Consider the following 17485-nt stretch of genomic DNA (forward strand, 5'->3'; position numbering starts at 1 on the left):
TATGAGTAACTCGCTCATCTTCGGCACCATTTAGTCTAAGACCTGTTTCACTTGGAAGATCAATTGAAGCAGCGCAGCTCATGGAAGAACGTTTAGCTACACGTTCTTGCGGCGCCAAAGGGGACAGCTACTACAGGAAACCTCAGGCTGAACGGCCACATTAGTCAGTACCGAGCCGAAGCATCATTGGTTCGTCACTGCCGCATGACGATCCGCGATGTTCGGAAATCACGTTGAGGTGGGAACCTTCTCGAGCGGATTTCACTGGAAAGAGAAGCATGTACGTACTGCGCTTATTTATGTTGTAATCTAAATCTGGAAAGTCTCTTACCTCCGGGATATCCTTGTTTTCCAACGGACTTTACATAGTCCCTTTTCGGGTGTATTGGGTGACAACTAGAAGATACAAGGGTTCTTCTAGGATGTAAGCTGCAACAATATTCGCTTTCCTACGACGTCACTGGAACTGCCCATAGCCGGCAACCTCCGAATTAACAGGTCATTGGAAATAAGAAATTGACACCTGTCGCTGGAACGACGCGCATGGTTGCCATACCCCGTTCCTTTTGGGAGTTTTCCGCAACAGTAGCCGACCTGTTGTTTCCCCAATGGTTATCGACGCGCCTTTTGGCGCAAAAGGATCAGTATGCCCCTCACCCTTCATATGTCCGGTTTTGAGGGCTGGTACACTCGGATACAAGACGAATCGGCGGGACTCTCCATCATCTTAATTTTTTTGCTCTCTTGGAGACTCGACGCCATCAGCACTCCTGGGAAGCACTATTTCCATTTCTCAGTAACACCTGTTGGTGACTCGTCTACTATCGAGCCGGTCGAGTTCCACTTATTCCCTGATGACCTTCAACATATCGTGGACTCCCTGCCCGATTCAGAGACAGGTTTGCAACCATATACTTTGAACATACCTAATATCGGAAGCTTCACCGTGGAGCCAAAGACCCAACGTTATAATCTCACAGTCCCATGTGGAGAAAGCTCTTCCGAGCACTGGAAAAGTGTCCATAGACATAACCGATCGTGTTCCATTATCGCAAGAGCACCCTCTACTGAGTACTCCGCACAGCATGGCCCTTTTCAAGATTGGAAACTTTACTTCCATTGCATTGGGCAATTTTCTCAACCGGATCGAAGGCAAATTACGACGTGAAGCATATCGGCGCCGATGGGGCGGGATCAGAAGTCTTTGGAGGCACCGGGGTGGCACATATGGAAAAGAACTGGGGCGCATCGTTTCCAACTGGCTGGACATGGTATGTCGCTGCGCTATGCTTCGCCCGCTTCTCCAATTCGAGCTTTTTTTTGTTGTAGGTGTCAGGCATTTGGCGCATCTTCGCACGATCCCGCTCAGACACTCGGTGACCATCGAGACAATGCGACGAGAGATTGTGTTGCCATTGCGGGTGGTGTCCTCGCTTTGGGTCAAAAGGCATATCTCATCCATTACAAGGATTCAGGTGACGCTCGGCGCGATGAACGTTCGATCCATCCAAGTTATTCAGCGAAAGACCATGAAAGTACTGAAAAGTCTGATCCTAATGACAAGCAGCATATCAACTGGACCTTCCGCCCACTATGGACTCTGATTCTAGCACTTCCATATCCCGTTGGTATCCCACGATTCAAGATATCGCGGAAGAATCCAGTGGAAAAAAATCCCTCATTGTCCAATACCTTGACTCCTCTGCTGGCCGTGGATCAACCACCGTCAGCACATTGACGTTTAATTTCTCCATCCTCGGCCTCCCTGCACTATTACTCACGATCCCTTATGCCGTCATCCAGTTTTCTCCATTTGGATCCATGCATGAAACGTTCACATACGACGAACGCTCGGATTTGGACGATTGCAGCTTATCGCCACGACCCTTAACAGACGGATCCTAATCGATGCACAGTCAGAGTCGCGACCTACCACTCTCACTTCACAAGTACAGCCGAGATGGCTTGCGCTGCATTGCCCAATGCCTGGTGGGCATGCCATGCATGCGTACGAGACATTCACAGCGAGGGCAACGATAAGAGCCTACAGGCGCCAGTGGAGATTTGGCTGGCCACGATGGGTCGAAATCAGGAACGTCGAGTTTGAACACGTGGCATTGGAGTTTGGAGGATTGTATGCTGCGATAGCATGATCAGTGCCTCAATAAATCAAAGACGCCAATATGAGACGAGCTTATTATAACTTGCGGGAAAATTGTGCCCTTCCAGTTGCATATATTGGACCCTGGCTGCTCACCTTCTATAACTTTATTCTAAATCATGCAGATGTGTTATTCTGTATGCGGGGATCGGATGGAGTATATGGCTAATGGCCACCCCAGGCTGATGCTGGTACGTTGAGGATCCTGATGTGTCTGGTTCCGAACACAATAACCAGTTGGATAAAACGTTGCTCTTTCCTGGCATGCATGATTCTGGGATGAAGTCATCGAGAACTGCTACCGTGGGTGGAGGGTTTAAGGATACCTATCCCATTTCTTTGTGCAACGGACTTGGGATTAATCCGAATGCGGCACAAATTCTGCTGGCCACAGGTTTCAGCATGATCAAGCCGGGGTGGAACGAGGCACTCTTCGAGCCTCATAAGTTCATGGGCCAAGTTGGGATGGGTTTGCCCATACATTGGCTTTATTTAACGCGATGCAAAAAAATCGTTCACTTTTGTCCCGATATCTTGTAGCACTAAACGCTCGCACACCCGCATATCTATCATTTATACTACGTTGGTTCTTTGTCACATTATGGATGAACACCGGGTGAAACGGTGGAAATTGGCAAAAGAAATGCCGATTTTTTTAATACGTTCAAAGTGATCCGTTTCGGCCAAGCCTTTTAGCGGTGCAGGTTGGCTCAAATGAACAGATAGATATATACCTTCATTCTTCTGATGCGGAGTGAAAAGCGAATCAAGGAACTATGAAAAGCGCAAAAGCAAAAAGTCTGTGGTCATAAACGCTGGCGAGCATTCATGTTGTCCGACCCGGGACTAAACGACAGTGCAAGGAAGGAATGGTCATAGATCCGTTGAAGTCTCCGAGCCCGTATATATACACACTGCACCATAGGGAAAGGGAACCTCGTCTGAGGGAAGTCCAGAAAGATGGAAGGGCGGCCTAGCGAAACTTCGCCATTCCCCCTCTGATAGTGGATAGAACGCGGAAGGTAAATAAGAAGATATTGCAATTGACCACAAACATCCTAAAGGACTTGACTAAGATCAACAACAATTGGAGCTGTCTGTCGGCCTTGCAAGAGAATTCGAGTCCCATCTTTGCTGGACCGAGGGCTGTACAGACGGGTAGGATCAGATGGCACTTTATCACCATACGAAGCGCCTAGACGTTCGGCACCAGAAAAGAAAACTGGGTAATATTCCTTGGGAATAAGGAATTCAAATTTGCCATCGAAGTACAGTGGTAGGCCAGTGGGGTGCAGAGTAGTTCCGAACAGTGGGGTTCTGCCTGCAGCAGACGAATGGATGCCAAATCTCTGCCGCCAGTCCTGCCGCTCGTCCTCCTTTTGCAAGAGAACATAAAATGGGCACTTGATCCAGGATTCGTCCAAGTTATGCCCTGCGTGTGTTTTGGAATGATGTATATCTGCTACTTCACCTTCTGTCAAGGAAAGGGTAGGCTGAGTGAATACAGGATCAGGGATGCGATAAGAGCGGGCGAGGGGAACAGCAGGATTCATGATCCAAAACTTGATATCTGTCACACAATAACTCGCAATGAGCTCACCCGAACCCGTCGACCAGGTGAAAGCGCTGAGGCCATCGAAAGCGCCGATATAATGTGCTCCTGGAGAAAACCCAAGCGTGCGACGGTGAGGAGTAGCGAGCACAAGGTCATCTGGGTCATCTGGGCCATCTGGGTCAGATTTGATGGATGCAGAGGACAAAAGAGAAGACCCGGAGGCTAAGATAGGAGGATTGGATGTTGGAGTGAAACTATTGGAAGTAGGGGGTGCAAGGTGCTGCATGTGCGGGTCACCCGACATTGATATGAGAGTCATGCTGTCGTACCAAGAGCTATCAGTGTTCCGTGGAACCCGTATGATAAATAACCCATTATCTGATACTCGAGTTACAGCAGGAAGAGGATTGTTGGGAAGAGTACCGATATTAACGGGTGCCATATCGTGGCCAAGGATGGTGACATTCCCCTTATTGTCCTCGGCGGCAACTTGGTGGCTGCCATGGACAAATTCGATCCAGATTGGATGGTTGGGTGGATCAAGCTCGAATCGGGAAATTGTGCACTGATGGTCGATATCGGCAAGCTCGATGACACCGCTACCAAAACCAAGAGCTACATGGTGACCATCAAGGGAGAGCGCCGCGCATGTCACGATACCGTTACGAACATCACAGTCGTTGAATTGGGCATCATAATCATACCGACCACCAGCCTTCTTTGGCAAATTAGGTAGCTTCGCCTCCATGACCATTCGAGCACCGAGTAAATCCTCACTCAATGGGATTCTGTGCCCAGAAAACTCGCCGGAAATGGTGAAGATCCGGACAGGATCGGAGAGGTGGCCATACAGTTTATGAAAAGGTGATGAGGATGGGGCGAAAGGAAGGGTTGATCGATGGAGGTGCCATGGTTTCAAGGAAGCCACACCCACATGCTCCACAAGTTGCTTTTCTCGAGCTTCTCTCAAAAGTTTGAATGAATCGCAATTCTGTTAAAAAATGACATCACATTAAAATGACCACGACACAACGATTTTATTTACCTCGAATTCACCAAATCCATCAGGGAATCCCCTGTCGGATCTATCAGTTGATGCCAGGTGGATAAATGTAACCAAGTTTCGTGTGAGGAATGTATTAAACTCGTTCTGCAAATTGGACCCTTGTGCAAAGAGTTGTGAGGGGTCTAAGTGTTCTAATAAGTATTCACGAGCATATCGGAAATGATGAGCATATCGGAGGCGAAAAGGTCTGTGATTTTCTCTCGGAGGAAGAGTTCTCCATTTTCCCATATCTCCTAAAGGGAGAACAGTGGGCAACCCAAACACGTCTCGCTCACAACTATTATTGAAAAATCGGAGGAGTGGCAGTCCGATGAAATACTTGTTCGCATTCCTGATAAAGAATACTTCGTCATTTTCATCACCAATCGGATCCCCCGTTATAAACTCTTTCATCGTTGCATGATAGAATTTGACACTCTGGATATCCTCTGAGGGACTGTCTGGAGAACCTTCTGGAGGACTTTCCGAAGAACGTTCCAAGCCACTCTTTGAAGAAAGATCAACAATTGAGCGAATTGGATCCAATATGGCTAGGACCTCTTCCTCGGCAATTCCTGACAGCTGTGATATAAAAAACACACTTAGTGGCTCGAATGCCGCGTTGATTGTCGCAACCACTTGGCGGTACTTCTGGGCTGTATGTGTACGGACTCCAGATGAACCGACCATATAGGCACGGCGAAGTACACGCAGGTACTCCATGTTGACATCAACAGGGGCATCGATTAGATCACGAAAGTATTTGAACTCGGATCGGAGGGTTGCACCACGACAGGTTTGAAAGGAGACATCCCGGACTCGGATTGAGGCAATAATCGGCAATCCACGACACGCTGAGACAAATGCATCCAATTCTTCTTTTGATGGTTTCCAGGAAGAGTTATCGATGCAATCCCGAAGGCCTTCCTCCACCATGCGGTGGATAGTGTGGGACTTCTCTTCCTCAGTGACGATGTCCACATCTGCACATGGTATGGAAAGACCCCGAGCCCGAGCTCCTTCCCATGCCGACACAACGGATGACTCTGGCCGACAGCTGACCAACACGGCAAATGCGGCTGGCAGCTTATCAAGGATAAGTACTAGCTTCATCAAGGACTTGAGTTCCTCCTGAGCCCCACACTCGTCCAGTCCATCCAAGATGACGACGGGACGCTCCCCATGCAAAGATAAGAGTTTGTGTATGAGATCGACAATCAGAGATCCCATCTGCTCCTCCAGAGTGGAACCTCGGAGGTCCTTCCGTGCCGAGGACCGTCGAAGTTGACTGACAAGAAGACCTTCGTACTCGGCATTAAACAAGGCAAGCTGTCGTGCAAGAGTAGAGGGAAAGTGTTCAATCGAAGCAAGTCCTTCTCCCTTCCGATTTTTGTCCCAGAAGAAGGACGCCGCCAAGCGACCCTGTTTGTTAAGAGCCTCGGCAACACTCATCGATATAGCAGTCTTTCCAGTGCCTGGGGAGCCACAAAGCCAGACAAATCGGTGTTCCCGTTTCTCCAAATGATTGAGAATCGATTCCTGAATTCGGACACGGGTGTTTTCCACGCATTTCGACTTGCTTTTCACCGCAAAGTATTCTGCCTCTGCCTTGTAGAGTTTCGAGAGTTCGCCTAAAATATCATTAAATTCCAAGCAGTGAAATTGGGGGACAACAACGCACGGTCCACCGATGATTGAATTGTGTGGAGGAGATTCAGAGTTGTTGCAGTGGTCTATGGAGTAAACTCAGGCAAGTCATCGGGCAGTCTGAACACCAACAAAACGAACCGTAAAGCGGGAGACAGCATCACAGATACAGGACTTCACAGCGCTTATTTCCTGGGTTATCTCAGTCGCTAAAATTACCCTCTTGGCAAGCTTTTGACGTTTGAGTGCCTCGATTTGCTTTAATTGTTGTTCTAGGGCTCTGTGACCGAGGGTTAAGATTTGGGCGATGAATTGAATGCACATACAAGTTAAATCGATGAATCAGGTCACTTATTTCGAGAGGAACTTGGCCAGTCCACAACTGGAGAGGCCTAAAGATTGTTTCCTGGGCGTTTCGAACTTCATCGTCTAATCCCTTGAGATTCTCGTCATTGTTGTCGATCGTCTGCATGAAAACATGGAGGTTATTTCGTTAGATCGCAAAACCGCAACAACACCTGCGAACCTCGTAAACTTGGAGCCATGTTAGAAGTATACTTGGTATCTGATCGAGGTTTGGAATAGGGACGAACTTAAGGGCAGAGGCGGCAGTTTGGAGGACGAGCCTTGTGGCGGCGATGATTGTTTTCTTTCCGTCACCAGCAGGGACGGTCGGGGATGGCAGATCGGGCGCCGAGGGGTCAGATTGTCTGGGATCGGAGGGGTTCGGTTGGTCGATATGAGTGGGATCGGGGCTGGGACTTCTGCTCAACAGTTTAGCTATAGTGTGCCGAACAGACCACCGCTGCTTCCGGCCTCGAGAATTACCGCCAGTAGTAGTAAGATGCTCAAGACGGGGTCTATCAGATCCGCCGCAATCTGTGCTAGTTATTGCATCGCTTTCAGTTGGAGAAGTAGTGATCTGAAGGCTGGGAACAGAGGTCGAGGGTCGCGAAGGGCCACCGGGAGGCGCAGGAGAGGGTCCTCTGTTAGAAAACTTAACTCGATCAAACATCGTGTATCAGCAATCGCAGAGGGTGTTGTGGGCAGAGAGGAGAGTTGAGCCGAACACGACATATAAGGCAGTACTGTGCTAACCACTGCCAAATCAAGACAACCTATATTCAAGTACCCTTCTGTCGGCGATGGATTATAAACCAAAAGTATTAGGGCCGATAACAGATCGCAAAAAACCCACTTGTGTTTACTACGCCCCCTTGAGTATTTTGCAAGCGATTTTTGACATGGTCTTCGTTGTTGATAGTTATTTGGTTCGGACCACCAAACGCAGCCCCGTCCTGCCACAGCGAACTATCCTATATTCGAATTGATCGCACACACGAACATCAGAGTCTCGTCTGGTATCCACCTTGTCACCCCTCTCGGTTGTTTGCCTCCAGCAATATGCTTCAGACCGGTTACTTCTATTCCAATGCTCTGAGTCATACCAGAACAGCTCTAGATGACTTCCTAGTCCCTCGCATAGGGATCCAAGCTATCAATGGTAGACTTAAGTCTGAATGGATGTCTTTGTGTGACGCCGACACAAGCCTTGACGAAATTTCAGCAGCAATTACTTACCAGGCACCCACTATTTGTCGGCCAGTAATAGCACTGATGTGCAAAATATTTCAATCTTGCGCTTTAAGACTTTATTGCTGTTGGGCTTCTATCTGTAGTGTCCGCTTTTAACTTTAATTGGCGACCTCGCACCTATCCAAGTAGCGGAGGTATCCTATTTCGCTGTCGTTCTAAAACATGGAATACCTAGTCTTCCCGCAGAGATTTATACTTGAAATTTTCTGAGCGGAACCAGCAGGCCGTTCATCGTTGTCATCCCGTTTATTTGACCCTCTGTAAGGCCAAATGCCTTTCACCTTGCCGGCGACGTTCGATGCTCGGAATAGATTCAGACAGTAATAGAAAGTGTCAAACTCTCTCTCCCCCACCAGGATGGAAGCAGAGAGCGGGTTGGGGGAAAGAAGAGGTGACAAATCACCTTTTGAGCGTTGCGGGGACGCTTCCCAGTCGGTGGCTCTGAGGGAAGAAGCGGGAGAGCTAGTACTGACGGACCGTTTAGCGTGTTAAAGAGTAACAACCCGATGGAGCTATGTTGGCGGGTCACGCGGAGACGGTAGAATTCCATGAGCAGATCAGAAGAAACAGAGGGAGTCGATGAAGTACAATTTCTAGGGAGGGGGAGGGACTGACAAGAAGTCCATTTGGTGCGCTCGTGTGATTGCCGTCTGAGTATAGAGTCTGAGATCGAGATACTCTGTACGGATGGGACTTCGAAGTATTAACATCTTCCATTACTTAGTATCGTAGGAGCAATGTTTATCAATGGGCCATCGGTGGATGTTGGATGGGAGGACGCTTGGCTCAACTGATCCATGCAAGAAAATCTTGATGTGGATATATGATCCTTGTTCGGGGTGGTGGCGCTTCGCCGTTTGACTTCCAGAACTTAGAGGATGTTGTTCCCCCTTCACCTGCCGTTCACAACTAACTCGTCATTATTAATATTATAAAATGTCAAGTGCAATGATGTACAAATCGGAGGACAATGTATAACGCAGTGACAGAAAAACGCTCGAGCTAGGCGACTAATCAGTGGAGAAGAAGGAATCACAATGACCGCGACCCATCCTAAACGATTTGCTAATTTCGACGACAATTGGAGTCGTCATCCGATCTTGGAGCAGAAGTCGAGTCGCCCCCTTGCTCGACCAAAGGTGCTAGTGATTCGTGATTTGTAGCGGTCTTCGTGCGTGCTTGGTGGGAGGCCGTAAATTGGGATGCATCTGAGTCACGCATATATCCGGTTCAGAAAGGTGCATGTCTGCTGGATCACCAGGGAGGATTGGGTCGAGGGGATGCAGGAGCAGGGATGAGATATGAGCAAGTGGTGGGGATCTGTGAGATTCATGGATCGGAAACTGACATTCGTAACGCTGTAAGGCGCAATGAACTCGCCCGACTCGGTCGACTGAGTGAAAGCGCTGACTCCATCGAAAGTGCCAAAATACCATACTCCGGAAGGAAATCCAATGCGCACGACGACGAGGAATGGCTAGCAAAGGATTTGGGTGGAAGGATGGAGTGGAAGGGTCAGAAGGAGAGGGGAGGGGCTGAACGTGCGGGTCGTCGGTATAGGCGTCATGTTGCCGACATGTTGTCGTACCAAGGCCTCTGACATCAATGTAGGGGCCGTTGGGGAGAATATCAAGACTCATGGGGACGATACCATGGCTAAGGGTGACGACGACCGCGGACATCCTAGACGACTTTACTAATATCGACGACGATTGGAGCCGTCATCCGGCCTTGGAGTTCCATCCGTGCTGGATGGAAGGCGGTAAGAGAAACGGCGCTCGATTACCATACGAAGGCGCTCTCAGACGGTTGTCGCCACGCACCCTAAGATCACCGCGGCAGAGAATTCTATTCTGCAGTTGGACCATATTAGTAGCTCCTCACTCGTTTCCGGTGCACAATAGCGGGATTCTTCCGGCAACAGGTGAATAGACGCCAAGGTCTTCATGCATGCTTGACCTAGGACCCGTCTACTCTGCGTCCACTAATCCGGAATGATGCATGTCTTTCGCATGTCCTTGAGTGAGTCGGGTGGACACGGGATCAGGAATATATGAGATGTGGGCAAGGGGGTGGACTGTGGGATTCATAATCCAAGAACTGAATTTCGTAACACCATGACGCGCAACCAACTCTGTGAACCGCAAACGTGCGGCGATGAGGGTTGGACAACAAAGTATTTGAGCAGAAGGATGGAATAGAAGCGAGGGAAGGAGGGGAAGCGAGGGAGCTGAACGTGCGGGTCGTTTGAAGCCGATGTAAGCGTTATGTTGTCATACCAAAGCTTGCGTGGACCTCGTCCGACAAATGATCCATTATCCGACACTAAAGTATCAATATACGTAGGGAAGGGGCCATTAATATCGAGATTTACGGGGGTTCTACCATGGATAAGGACTGACGTTTTCCTCGTTATCCTCGGTAACGAGAGTTGCCCCCATGGGAAAATTCAATGGGGCAGGGTAGTTGTGTGCATCGAGCTGGAATCGGGAAATGGTGGGCTGACTCTGGTCGACGTCGATGAGCTCAATGATACCGTTACCAAAAATCGAGGGCTACATAGCGACCATCAATGGGGGAGAAGTGCCGCACATGTCACAACACCATTGCGAACATTGAGATCATTGAATTGGGCTTCGTAATTGGTCGCGTCACCGCCCCACCTGTCAACCTTCTTTGGCAACTTTGCTTCCATGACCGGTCAGACATTGAGTAAATTCTCACTCAACGGGATTCGCGTGTCCAGAATAATCGCCAGAAATGGCGAAGACCCGGACAGGATCAGAGAGATGACCCTACAGTTCGTAAAAAGCTGATGAGGATGGGGTGAAAGCAAACAACGGTTTGGTAGTTGAAGATGACTGTTCCGAAATTGGAATTATGCGCGATTCTTCTTTTGAGCTTCTCTTGGAGCTCGAATGAATTGCAATTCTATAAGAAAATGACATCAGCGTTAAAGCACTTATGCGCGATATCACCCACATGATGTAAATGAACGTTCGTCTCCTAAAATGGGAGTAGCGGGCATCCCAAATACATCTGCAGTCCCATTTGAAAAAGAATAGTACTCCGTCGTTTTCACAACCAATTGGATTCCCCGTTATGAATCCCTTCACCGCTGTGTGTGATAGGATGTGACGCACTTCGTGCTCACCGAAGAATTTCCTGGGGTTGAACGATCCGAGTGGCGATAGGACCTAATTGGTTCCCATGTTGCTAGGACCTAACTCCTCAGTTGTTCCTACGTTATTTCTTGTATAGCAATCCCTGCGCGCCGAAGCCATGGTTCTCACCGCAGCTTTCACACCCGGTGGAACTTCCTCCTGGACGTCCACTGTTCCTCCAACTCCTTTACTACCTTTATGGACCGCGTCTTCACGCCAATCCTCATTTGCGCCACCTCAGCTAGTACCCAAACCACTCTCCACCTCCGCATATACCAGGTGACACGAAGTCGCCAGTCCCCCAGCGGTCCAGTGGTGCAGATCTGATTGTTCTTGTGTGAGTCCCGAGCCAAGTGTCTCCACACTGAGCGCGAGGAGGCCTACGCAAAAGGACACGAGGTGTTCGAATTGGTGGTGGGGACGTCCCGCTTCCATGGCAGTGACGTAGAGGAGATCACGAGTCAGAGAGGAAAAGCATATTGTTTATAACGCCTTCGACGGATTTGAGATTTAAATAGCAGTTTAAGGGTCTTTTATGAAGGGTTGTAAACAACGGAAGGCTTACACACATGTCCAGAAGTCGCTTTTGGGACTTGACAGAGAGGAGGCAACCTTTCAGCAGATATTCGTACTGAAATTGGAAGGCGCCTCAATAAATCAGAGATGCCCACAGTGGGAAGTAACCCCGGCAGATGGTGTAGGGTTGCCCCGGTACCAGCCCTGCTAGGTAGCCCCATTACCATTTGACGGGGCCAACCATCAGATTTCGAGTGCCGGGACCTCCTATCAGATATGCGTAGTCTGACGGGGCCATCCTGACGGGGTACCCCGGAAATACTGACAGGGTGCCCTGGAAGTTATTGATAGGTAACCCCGCCTGTTTTAATAGTAAATCATAACTAATCAGGGCTAACAACTGCTGGTAGTGGGCAACGGCCACAAAGGGCCCATGTGAAATTTGCCGCATGCGCGCGACGCGTGACCCGCGTTCTCGTACATACAAAGGAAGAGCAGGAAAATTACTAGAACTGATGACAGCCACAACTGAAAGCGCTAACAACTAAAACAGCAAACAGAAGCTAATGTACAGAGGTGAAATACAATGAAGAGAAAGTGAACTACAATGAAGAGAAAGAGTAACAGACGATGTGAAAAAATTCGACAAGAAGAGATGGAGGAGGAAGAGATGGAGGAGTATCGGGGAGGAGGAGGGAGACAAGAAAATATAAGCTAGGGGCTGGAGCAGATGGGAATGTAGTCGAGAATCGCGGTATTGGCAGCAGCAAATCCGGGATAGAGTAATATGCAGGTGGCAGCAGCGGCAGCGGGTCAAAAGCGTGAGCCCGGAAAGGCAAGCGGCAAATTGGATCTCACTCACCAGGGGAGCGCGAGATACCAGGCGATAGGGAGAGGGGAAAAGGGATCCGTCAGGGCCCCTTTATAGGCACGACCTAGGTAGTATGAAACCTAAGGTAGTATGGAACCTCTCCTCAACAGCGAAAATTCAGTACGTACCTCCACTGAATGGTCCGCTTCGCGCATCTGCGCCGAAAACATTCAGCGTACGACTGAGGCAGCGTGATTTGACCCATTCAGGCTAAGTTGCGCGATAAATCATGGGAAAACCGCGATCGGTGAGAGAAGGCATGTGAATGCCAAAGCGGTCGCGACTGGGCGCAGTCAGGTTTCCCAGCCAGTGGCAAACAAGGGCGGAAACCTGAGGTCAGCTGGGGGCAGACTGCTAACCCGTGATTAGTCTCGTGAAATGAAGACATTAAACAACAACTAATCAGGGCTAACAACTGCTGGTAGTGGGCAACGGCCACAAAGGGCCCATGTGAAATTTGCCGCATGCGCGCGACGCGTGACCCGTGTCCTTTCAATCCAACGATGGTGGAGGTGAGGGCGGATGGTGGTGGAGGAGATGATGATGAAGCGCGTGCGTGAAAATCGAGTGAAGGCAGGTGGCCAGTTGATCAGAAGGCAGTGCCATCGAAGGCTGATACTCCCGTGAGAGTACCTTGGATTAAGATTGGGTTTTGCCGCACATAGATCAAGAAAGCATCCGAAGACCAGCGCCCGATGGCTTGGATGCGGGTCAATGGAGTTCCGGCCAGTGCCAACGCAGTGGCCCCACCCGATCGCAGCGAATGGCCACTAACATTGTCGTTAGGAAAGATCGATTGAAGGCGCAATATGAACCAAGAACGTGTTGGCACTGTTCCTTTGCTCGTCAGCCAAAGCTCAGGTAGGTGAGGAAACCGCTGATCGCGCGAAACCAAATACTTAGCGAACACCACTAACGGGTCCAATCGATTTCTACGGCTTTCCAACACGATCTGAGACCCTTCAAACAGACGATCCGCTTTGTGCATTGGTAACGTGAATGAGATGTGCGGGCGCGGGAGTTTGTTAAAATGAACACTGCGACGGGAAATGGTTTTTCGAAAATTGCGCAGCATGGAGGAATCGGGATCCACCAATTCTCCTAACCTCATCAAGCAATGCCAGCCCGTGAACACCATCGTGAGGAACAATATGTCGTCATGAGAAGGAGGGGTGGGCAAGCTACTTTGGATGCTAATGAGGTCCTCTTCTGTGAGGGCCCTCTTCCGTCTGGTGGGTGTATTGTGCAGTTTCATGCATCCGTTGAGGCAACGCGCGATAAAAGGAGAGTTTCTGATTGTTCGAACCTCAGGCCAGGAACCTTCCAACTCTGCACAAATGCCTGAAAGGTAAGACTTTACCGATGAAGGCTGGATATAATGGCACATATAGACAATGAAGAAACTCAGCGTGTTTTCAGTGGGCTTTATCGGAAATTCGTGGGTGTCGCAAAAAACGACATAAGACATGAAAGCAGAAGAGTAAGCCTTGCGAGTACTCCGTTCAAGGGAGGCACCTAAAGCACGAGCGCGCTCTCCCATCAGACGCTCCATCGACCATCTCTCACGGACAGGATGTGTGGTCGAGGAGCTCCCCTGGGAATTCATACCTTGACTGCCCCCGACATGTCCAGCGGAGGCGTGAAGTGTTTAATTAAGAGTCCAGGCATATGCGAACGTGCGATGGCGAAGGCCCGTCGTGAAAGTGCATCGGCAATGACGTTTTTCTTTCCGTCAATATGGAAGACGCGCAAGTCGATCTTTGACTCCAAGCGAATTTTGACCGCTGTCATAATGATCGGGTTGTACACTTCCAAGGCACGCAAAGTGTTGAAAATTGCGAAAGATGTGGTAGAATCAGTGTGAATTGCCAGGCGTTTTGGAGGGGGGTTAAGGGAGGCCGCCCATTCTAGAGCAGCAAGCACAGTGACCGCTTCGTTGAAGAAGATGTTGAATGTTCGCTCTTGATCAACAATGGGATCAGCAATATAGGCAGTTTTGTGGGCAGGGGAAAAGAAAGCCAAACCCATTGCCGAAGCGTCCCCCAAATCTGGAAGTCCGCATCTTCAGCGCCCCACTCCTCAGTGTCCAACATTCGGACCCCTCCAGAGATTCCACCTGATCTGCAAACCAAAGTAAGTCGTTCCTTGCGAGCTTGTTAATATAAATCAGTGCGCTCATAAATTTCCTGCCCGCGACCTTGTTATATGAGGAGTTCAGCGCTGGTTTGAGGAGTGGGAAAACATTGAGGGCCCAGTTCGCATATCCAAGGATTCGCAGCCAAGATCGGAGGGATTGTTGCCGCGGGGTAGGAGGATTGTTGACAAAGTCGCGAATTGCTGTCACCAGACTTGCCTTTGCGTCTCTTGGCATCCGAATGGTCATTGCTGGTAGATCAACTTCAAAACCAATGATTTCCAAGACTTCGCCATACTGTTGCTTATGGTCCTCATGAGGAACTCCGATGATGTCCAAAAGTCGGAGGAACTCGGCCTGAGGTGTAGGTATACTCCGGCTGTAAGGCGCGTAAAAAGTGAGCGAAGAGGAGAAACTGGCAGAGAAGGCATTGTCGACGTAGTGCAATAAATTCGTGATTCCTCTATCGTGAATTCCGATCCAGCAGACCAGGCCAAAGAACAAGCACCACAAACGTCCAGATGCGCGATTCCCGAACACGGCACACCTGTCCACATGATACTGTCCATCAATCAGTGTGGCCTGACGCACCTGCCAACGCGGGTGCATTGGAAGCCGTCGATAAGCCTGAGAAGCATCAGATTTCCACACATAGGAAGGTCTTTTACCACCATTGATTGCCATCTGTGCCCGGATGTTTGTTGCTAAATCTGTGAGGTTGTCAAGCTTAACGAAACCCCCCTCTGCTGGGATGAGAGAATTGAGGGACTTCGATCCTGCGCTATGGTCGTTCACTAATCGGAGCTTTGAAGATCCTTTCTTCGGGACGGTAAAGACTGGCTGTGCTGTCATTCCTGGTAAGAGAGAAGCGCCGAAAGACTCGGAGTACCGCCCCAATAGCATCTCAGCATCACGTTGTCGGCGAAGAAAATCGACTGATTCATCATCCAGGCTTGGTAAACCTGAAGGACGTGCAACGATACCCCAGGTTGCAACTTGGGATCGTCGGTATCTGCAAACGGCCAGAAACCATGGCGTAACCCATGGCACATCGAATCCACAAGTGCGCGGTTTGGATGATTCCTTAACAAGCTCTCGAAGGGGTCAGCATTTATTGGCGTGACAATTTTAAACAAGTGTGGGTGCTTAGCAATTGTCTGAGTAATATCCTTGTATTTGTAATCACTGTCAGGCACGCGTGGGATTGGGAGAGCGCTCTCGGTGTAAGTTGCTGATGGCGTACGTCCACAGTCATTGCGCCCAAAAATAAAGCGCATGTGTCGAGGTCGCCTACCCGCATGTTCCAGTAGTGGTTCGGTTTCTTCAGGCAGTCGTCTTTTGAGCCGAGTCTTTTGTACATTGGAAGCGTGGGTGATTCCCGTTGCAGTCCTGGCAGACGTGCCTGAATTTGCATGGGTTGAAAGAGCACCCCTTTTTTGTGTTGAATTCTCCACAGATAGGGATTGTACCCAGGCTTCTGCCTTGTTTACCTTTTCCCTTTCCTGGAGCAGAGTGTGCATTGTGTGCTGATCCTCCGCTGTTGAGATGTTTGAAAGCGATGTCACCAAAGAGGTGGATATCGGCGAAGCAGAGCTGGTGTCGTTCTTGGACAAACTTGCGGACAGCGGAGTCGTATCTGATGACGCCAAGGGTGTTGTTGCAGACATTAAACTTGTCCAGCATGTGTGCATAGTAGATGTCGAGTTCGTCCCATCGGTGTGGGTAGGCGTAGAGAAGTGCACACTTATATTTCTGGTAACCCAAAATCCATTCGCCTTCCGTCTGAATTTTCGCTTTCCCCTTGGAATGTCCTCTGTTAAGCGTGAGCTCGGCCCCACTTCCAAGGTCGATAGCCTCGTGATACTGGGGAGCGACGGCGTTGTGGTCTTCGACAATGGTGTTGAGGTCAATGTGTCTATCGCATACGAGGTCACGCCATTGGCTGTAGGGGAAGGGTGGTGAGCGTCCTCGTGCAAGGAGGCTCCGGACGGTGGCCTTAGCATCGAGGCTGTAGATATTGCGTAGCTGCAGGGTTTTCTGTGGGGTGGTGAGCAAGGAGTTAGTGTCCCAAGGTCTGTTACCTCCTGGGAGGTCCCAGTTCCAGGCAAAGCGGGGGTCGTGGTCGTCATCAACCTCTCGAAGCCGCTTCGCCCCTCCTCGTGCATCATCCCCGTCATCATCTCGCTGCCGCCGACCCCGTGAGACTGCATGGGTTCCCCCAGAAAGATCGGCTGTATCAACAACTCGGTCGAGGGGGCGATCGATTGGATTTGGCTGAGAGCTAACGGGTCCCCGATCAGGGAGTGCATGGCTCCAGGTTCCACGGACGATTGCCTCTTCTCTAGATTCAGCCATCTGGTCGAAACGGGCAACATACCGGTCGAAGAGTTCATTAGTTTGCTCTCGGGTAAGTTCTGTGGCGCCATCGAGGAGACGGCAGAGTCCTCGGCAGGCATCATACAAACTGATGGATCGATTGGAGTAGCCTGAGACAAGGTTGTCGAGTTGATCGAGAAGGAGGCCGTTGCCAGGTGCGGATGTAACCTGTTCAAGGTCGATCCCTCCAAAGACCGAGTCTCTAGTGGCTGCAGTTGTATCATGGGCCTCGGCTGAGACATGCTGCGAGTCTCGAGTATCTGCGGCGGCGTTTTGTGCGTCGGTTGAGACATGCTGCGACATACCAGTGATCACAAGATGTTCGAAGAGTACAGACAAGAAAATATAAGCTAGGGGCTGGAGCAGATGGGAATGTAGTCGAGAATCGCGGTATTGGCAGCAGCAAATCCGGGATAGAGT

The 17485-nt window shown here is 49.8% G+C and overlaps 7 protein-coding genes across 7 annotated transcripts; 1 reads left to right on the forward strand and 6 right to left on the reverse strand.

Annotated features, from left to right (window-relative positions):
* The first annotated feature begins 398 nt into the window (after window positions 1–398).
* EI90DRAFT_3058778 (uncharacterized protein) lies at window positions 399–2301 on the forward strand. The gene is made up of 6 exons (XM_039060392.1): window positions 399–430; window positions 504–1071; window positions 1101–1271; window positions 1330–1628; window positions 1658–1832; window positions 1895–2301. The coding sequence occupies exons 2-6, from the start codon at window positions 647–649 to the stop codon at window positions 2151–2153; spliced, it is 1329 nt and encodes a 442-aa protein (XP_038915600.1). The 5' UTR covers window positions 399–430; window positions 504–646; the 3' UTR covers window positions 2154–2301.
* A 444-nt stretch (window positions 2302–2745) lies between these two features.
* Window positions 2746–4470, reverse strand: EI90DRAFT_3058785 (uncharacterized protein; the record flags this gene model as incomplete). Its single annotated transcript, XM_039060393.1, has 1 exon — window positions 2746–4470. The coding sequence occupies one exon, from the start codon at window positions 4468–4470 to the stop codon at window positions 3220–3222; it is 1251 nt and encodes a 416-aa protein (XP_038915601.1). The 3' UTR covers window positions 2746–3219.
* Window positions 4471–6042: 1572 nt separating this feature from the next.
* Window positions 6043–6336, reverse strand: EI90DRAFT_2851375 (uncharacterized protein; the record flags this gene model as incomplete). Its single annotated transcript, XM_039053749.1, has 1 exon — window positions 6043–6336. A coding segment is annotated over one exon (294 nt), but the record flags the coding sequence as incomplete, so codon positions are not given.
* Window positions 6337–6386: 50 nt separating this feature from the next.
* On the reverse strand, window positions 6387–7676 carry EI90DRAFT_1087982 (uncharacterized protein). Its single transcript, XM_039051464.1, has 4 exons — window positions 7607–7676; window positions 6935–7544; window positions 6443–6874; window positions 6387–6392 (listed from the first exon to the last, which is right to left on the reverse strand). The coding sequence occupies exons 2-3, from the start codon at window positions 7421–7423 to the stop codon at window positions 6611–6613; spliced, it is 753 nt and encodes a 250-aa protein (XP_038915603.1). The 5' UTR covers window positions 7424–7544; window positions 7607–7676; the 3' UTR covers window positions 6387–6392; window positions 6443–6610.
* A 1545-nt stretch (window positions 7677–9221) lies between these two features.
* On the reverse strand, window positions 9222–9793 carry EI90DRAFT_3058802 (uncharacterized protein; the record flags this gene model as incomplete). Its single annotated transcript, XM_039060394.1, has 3 exons — window positions 9222–9324; window positions 9385–9639; window positions 9702–9793. Coding segments are annotated over 3 exons (450 nt in total), but the record flags the coding sequence as incomplete, so codon positions are not given.
* Window positions 9794–10385: 592 nt separating this feature from the next.
* EI90DRAFT_3123912 (uncharacterized protein) lies at window positions 10386–10699 on the reverse strand (the record flags this gene model as incomplete). Its single annotated transcript, XM_039063654.1, has 2 exons — window positions 10386–10559; window positions 10619–10699. 2 exons carry the CDS (start codon window positions 10697–10699, stop codon window positions 10386–10388), a joined length of 255 nt encoding a protein of 84 aa, XP_038915605.1.
* A 627-nt stretch (window positions 10700–11326) lies between these two features.
* Window positions 11327–11792, reverse strand: EI90DRAFT_3058806 (uncharacterized protein; the record flags this gene model as incomplete). Its single annotated transcript, XM_039060395.1, has 2 exons — window positions 11738–11792; window positions 11327–11660 (listed from the first exon to the last, which is right to left on the reverse strand). A coding segment is annotated over exon 2 (194 nt), but the record flags the coding sequence as incomplete, so codon positions are not given.
* Between the last annotated feature and the right edge of the window lie 5693 nt (window positions 11793–17485).

Source organism: Cantharellus anzutake (genome assembly GCF_015039405.1).
Source record: "Cantharellus anzutake strain C23 chromosome Unknown EI90scaffold_25, whole genome shotgun sequence".
NCBI lineage: Eukaryota > Fungi > Basidiomycota > Agaricomycetes > Cantharellales > Hydnaceae > Cantharellus > Cantharellus anzutake.

What these genes read in the sequence shown, in the direction of transcription:
- EI90DRAFT_3058778 (XM_039060392.1), top strand. Translation starts at nt 647, where the DNA reads ATGCCCCTCACCCTTCATATGTCCGGTTTTGAGGGCTGGTACACTCGG. An exon ending in TTTCCAACTGGCTGGACATG is followed by an intron (nt 1,272 to 1,329) that starts GTATGTCGCTGC and finishes TTTTTGTTGTAG; the next exon opens with GTGTCAGGCATTTGGCGCAT. An exon ending in TTTGGATCCATGCATGAAAC is followed by an intron (nt 1,833 to 1,894) that starts GTTCACATACGA and finishes GACCCTTAACAG; the next exon opens with ACGGATCCTAATCGATGCAC.
- EI90DRAFT_1087982 (XM_039051464.1), bottom strand. Translation starts at nt 7,423, where the DNA reads ATGTTTGATCGAGTTAAGTTTTCTAACAGAGGACCCTCTCCTGCGCCT. An exon ending in CATGGCTCCAAGTTTACGAG is followed by an intron (nt 6,875 to 6,934) that starts GTTCGCAGGTGT and finishes GTTTTCATGCAG; the next exon opens with ACGATCGACAACAATGACGA.